Here is a 4,694-nt window from a genome sequence, read left to right as displayed (position 1 = left end):
GAACCTAGGAGTTGGAGGTTGATGGAGGATCACTAGAGCCTAGGAGTTGGAGGAGTGAGCTATGATGATACCACTGCACTCCAGCCCTGGTGACCAAGCAAGACCCTGTCTCAAAACAAAACAAAACAAAACCCCAATTATTTAATCCTCCTCCTTTTTCCTTTAAAAACCTTTGTCTTCCTTTACCACCCTGAACCCACACGTGGTTTGCTTGGCATGTACGCTCCCATTGCAATGCCCATTCCCGAATAAATACCACTTTCTTTTGGAGAATCTCTCTGTGTTATTTAGGCTGACAAACTTTACAATCGAAAGAGTTTCCCGTTAGTGTTTAGCCTTTGAGTGTTCATTTGGCAGATGACACACTATTTGAAGACCAGGCTTTTAGGGGCTTTCCTCCCAGGTACAGAGTTTATCTTGGCAAACGTGGCTGTTGATGAAACTTGGTTCAAAGAGCAAATCACGCTGCACGGCTCACTCCCACGCCGTGTAGCTGCCCCTGCTGCAGATCTGTGGTCCACTCGGTCCCCGTGGCCTCGAGCACTCGCTCACTGCAGTCTCCTCCGCGCAGACATGGCCTCAAGCGCCGCCGCCACCACCGTGAAGATTGGAATAATAGGTGGAACAGGCCTGGATGATCCAGAAATTTTAGAAGAAAGAACAGAAAAATATGTGGATACGCCATTTGGCAAGCCATCTGATGCCTTAATTTTGGGGAAGATAAAAAACATTGATTGCGTCCTCCTTGCAAGGCACGGGAGGCAGCACACCATTGTGCCTTCAAAAATCAACTACCGGGCGAACATCTGGGCTTTGAAGGAAGAGGGTTGTACACATGTCATAGTGACCACAGCATGCGGCTCCCTGAGGGAGGAGATTCAGCCCGGTGATATAGTTATCATCGATCAGTTCATCGACAGGACCACCATGAGGCCTCAGACCTTCTACGATGGAAGTCATTCCTGTGCCAGAGGAGTGTGCCATATTCCCATGGCTGAGCCGTTTTCCCCCAAAACGAGAGAGGTTCTCATAGAGACTGCTAAGAAGCTGGGACTCCGGTGCCACTCAAAGGGGACAATGGTCACAATCGAAGGACCTCGTTTTAGCTCACGGTCAGAAAGCCTCATGTTCCGCACCTGGGGGGCAGATGTCATCAACATGACCACAGTTCCAGAGGTGGTTCTTGCCAAGGAGGCAGGAATCTGCTATGCAAGTATCGCCATGGCAACAGATTATGATTGCTGGAAGGAGCACGAGGAAGCAGTTTCACTGGACCGGGTCTTGAAGACCCTGAAAGAAAATGCCAATAAAGCCAAAAGTTTACTTCTGACTACCATACCTCAGATAGGGTCCATGGAATGGTCAGAAACCCTCCATAACATGAAGAATATGGCCCAGTTTTCTGTTTTATTACCAAGACATTGAAATAGCATGGCTGCGCAGAAGAAAAGAAGACTTACTCCAGTTGCTTGGAGAATTCTTGCTTAACCTGAAAAAAACATGCAGCTGTGACACCCTTGCCTGTGGAAGAACAGGTGGTAAGGCAAGACAGTGTGTGTATGAGACACTTCTAAAAGACTTGAACTGCTTCAGAACACAAAAGAAAAGCAAATGACCAGCAAACATGTGGGGAAAAAATTTACATTTTAGGAAAAAAAATCAAGAAGATACCATTTTTCTCCCTTTATTAAATTTGCAACAATAAAGCGTTATGGGTAATATCCAGTTTCCTGTGTTGCCAAGGAATATGAGGAAGAAATGGGACTTTGGTTATTTATCGGTATGACTGTAAATTGGCACAATATTTCTGGAGGGCAGTGTGGTAAAATGCATCAAATAGCTTAAAAATACTTATGTACTTTGTGCTGGGTACTCCTAGGAATTTCTCTTTAAAAACTTATCAGATATAAAGGATTTTGTATAAAAAGGAATGGATAATGGTATTATAATAGCAAATATTTAAAATAATCTGAATACTCAAGAATTGGAGGTGATTTTGGTTATAATTAGATTGTGAATCAGCCAACTGAAAATCCTTTCCACGTAATATTTCAATGTCCTAGAGAAATGGTTGCTCTATAATATGAAATGAAAAAAGGGATATGTAAGCATTTTACAGTAATGGTTTTATTTTAAAATGCCGTGAAAATGTACAAAAGACTAGAAAGAAATATATGTAATCTTACTATTGAAAACACTGTTTCAAGTATTGAAGTGAAATTTAAGGTGGTAATATTAAGGTGGTGAGTGTTGTTTAAGGGTGTTACATCTTTATTCTGTTAAAAAAATATTGATTTCTATACAGTCAGAACAATACTTGGGTTTTGCAACAGCTTTCTGAGAAAAGTTAGGTGTTTAATACTGTAGTCTAAAGGTTAAACTATTTAAAAGACATTATGCTGTAAGATAATTTAAAAATTAATGTTTGACTTCATTTATGCTTTTTATTAGTTAAGTTGATGAATTATTTTACATGAGTTGATTTTTCTTTCTTAATAAGAAAATGGAAGAGTGCTTTTTTACACTCTGGTTTTTATTGTTAACTTTATAGGAATGCTTTTTGTTTTCTTAAGTTTTCTATCACAGGGAGATCTTTTTTCCTATCAGAATTATTTTCTTCTCACTGTAGTCTGTTACAGGATACTTTAAGATCAGTATATAAGAGCTTTTGTTTAAAGAATTTGTAAAGTCAATATGTTTGTGTCTATGAGATTGACTTCAAGATATTAAGCTCCTAATTGTAAACAATAAAATAAACTGTTACCTTCCAGTGTTAATCTTGAGCCATTCGAGTCACCTGTGATATGACTCTTGGGGTCCCTGATGCATTCTCTGATTTCAACGCTGGTTATCTGTTAGAGGTCCATGGAGAATCTAATGAACTTGAACCCAGGGTTCTCTAGCTCTGTAAGCTGTGTTTTCACTGCAGTATGATATAGACAGTACTTCACTTTCTCTCATTCTTAGTAGGTGTCTGAGAATATCAAGGCAAAAACGTGGGTATTTTTCTTGCTGTCTTCAGAAAGTACAATTCCCTCTACTTGCAGAAGGACTTTTCTTGACCCAGGGCCTTTTCTAGCAACCTCATTTTCAGACTTCTCAAATGAATGGAATATACTCCTGTTTTCTTTGTTACTAGTCATTCACTCCTTATATAAAGCCAATATAATTTTCCTTATACTTTATGCTTGAAGATGTTGATCACTTCCTGGAATGGTTCTCATTTCTATGATAGTGCACTACTTTTTTTTTTTTTTAAGCTACTAAATTAAGTGAACGTCATGGTCAGTTTTGAGCATTTTTAAATTTCCCCAACGGATGGTGGGCATAATGGAAAAGCTCTAGTTTAGTGACTTAGCCCCTTATTAATTAATGAATTGCATCTACTTAGAGAGGAGACTTTGTTGGCATTATTATCTGCTGTTGTGTTTGACCTCAATTTTCATGGGACTGAGAATGACGGCCTGAATCTTTTATATGCAGAGTATTACCCACAAAAATTGAAAAAGGCTGGAACAGCAGGGATACATGTGATAACTAAAAATGTTTTGCAGATTAACCTAAAGTGCATCCTGGAATTGTGTGTAATAAGCAAAAGCTTGGTAATGGCTAAAATTCTCAGGGGCATGGGACTTTCTAAATAAACCAAGGTGCATCAGTTCAGATAAATAATGTGCAATTGTTAAAAAGAACAAAGATATATCTTTATGCACCAGTATGGAACAATGTTCGTGATAAAAGTGGAAATGAGAAAAATATGTAAAGTAAAATAAATGTGCAGTTTGTGACTGTATGGTGAAAAAAAAAAAAAGCAAATCACTCTTGTCAAAGGGAGTGTAAGAACTGTCTCTTCCCACCACACAAGTTGATATAGTCCAAAATGTTTTTTTAATTAAATTTAATTAATTAATTAATTTGGGGGCTAATAGATTTGGCAGGTGACTTGTTGCACACACCCTAGCAGATTCCGACTTCCATGGCCACCGTCCTGCTGCAAAACGTTTTTATTTTTAAGCAAACCCTTCATTCTGACTGCTCATAAGAAGAGAAGCTTTTAAGAAATATGGATTTTTTTTTTTTTTTTTGAGACAGGGTGACATGGGAAATAGAAAAGTATGATCTTTCCACAGTTATATGTAAACCCAGAGGGAGCTGAGGGTCTGTGCCGGGTTGCTGCTGGGAGCTCCTTGGACAACCCCGCCCCCGAGCCCCGCAGGCTGAGCAGGCCAGGACTGTGGGAAGCAGAGCAAACAAACAAGACAGATAGGGACAGGCCCGAGGAAGACAATGGCAGGGCTGTGGGGAAGCGAGGCAGGCCTGGGTTTCTGGCCACAAGGGCGAGAGCTCAGACTGTGTTTGTCTTAGAACTCTACGCAGCTATGAAAATTTATGACATTTCCTGAGCCGAGATAGTAGAAGTTGGCAAAGCTCTTTTATAACCTTTGTTTCAGGTTAAAAGGACAAAACCCACGTTCACATTTTTCTGGCCAAGGTCTTGCCTTGGCTTTCTTTGTTTCACAATAGATTCATTGACCCAGGCTGGAGTCTGTGGGTGGGTGGGGAGGGACCACAAACATGAACTTCGCACCACAGAGTAAATATTTCTCTGGGCAAACTGGGATCCTTCTGCTTTCTTTCAAGTTAAGAGCTTGCTAATTAACTACCAGGGCTTCCAGTGTGTGATTAGCCCCAAC

The 4,694-nt window shown here is 40.1% G+C and overlaps 1 protein-coding gene across 1 annotated transcript; it reads left to right on the top strand.

Annotated features, from left to right (window-relative positions):
* Positions 1-449: 449 nt before the first annotated feature.
* On the top strand, positions 450-1,542 carry LOC138375546 (S-methyl-5'-thioadenosine phosphorylase-like). The gene has a single exon (XM_069459227.1). The coding sequence runs from the start codon at positions 574-576 to the stop codon at positions 1,423-1,425; it is 852 nt and encodes a 283-aa protein (XP_069315328.1). The 5' UTR covers positions 450-573; the 3' UTR covers positions 1,426-1,542.
* Positions 1,543-4,694: the final 3,152 nt, after the last annotated feature.

The sequence above is a fragment of the Eulemur rufifrons genome, chromosome 2 (assembly GCF_041146395.1).
Source record: "Eulemur rufifrons isolate Redbay chromosome 2, OSU_ERuf_1, whole genome shotgun sequence".
NCBI lineage: Eukaryota > Metazoa > Chordata > Mammalia > Primates > Lemuridae > Eulemur > Eulemur rufifrons.
This window is presented reverse-complemented; position numbering and strand designations above follow the sequence as displayed.

What these genes read in the sequence shown, in the direction of transcription:
- LOC138375546 (XM_069459227.1), top strand. Translation starts at nt 574, where the DNA reads ATGGCCTCAAGCGCCGCCGCCACCACCGTGAAGATTGGAATAATAGGT.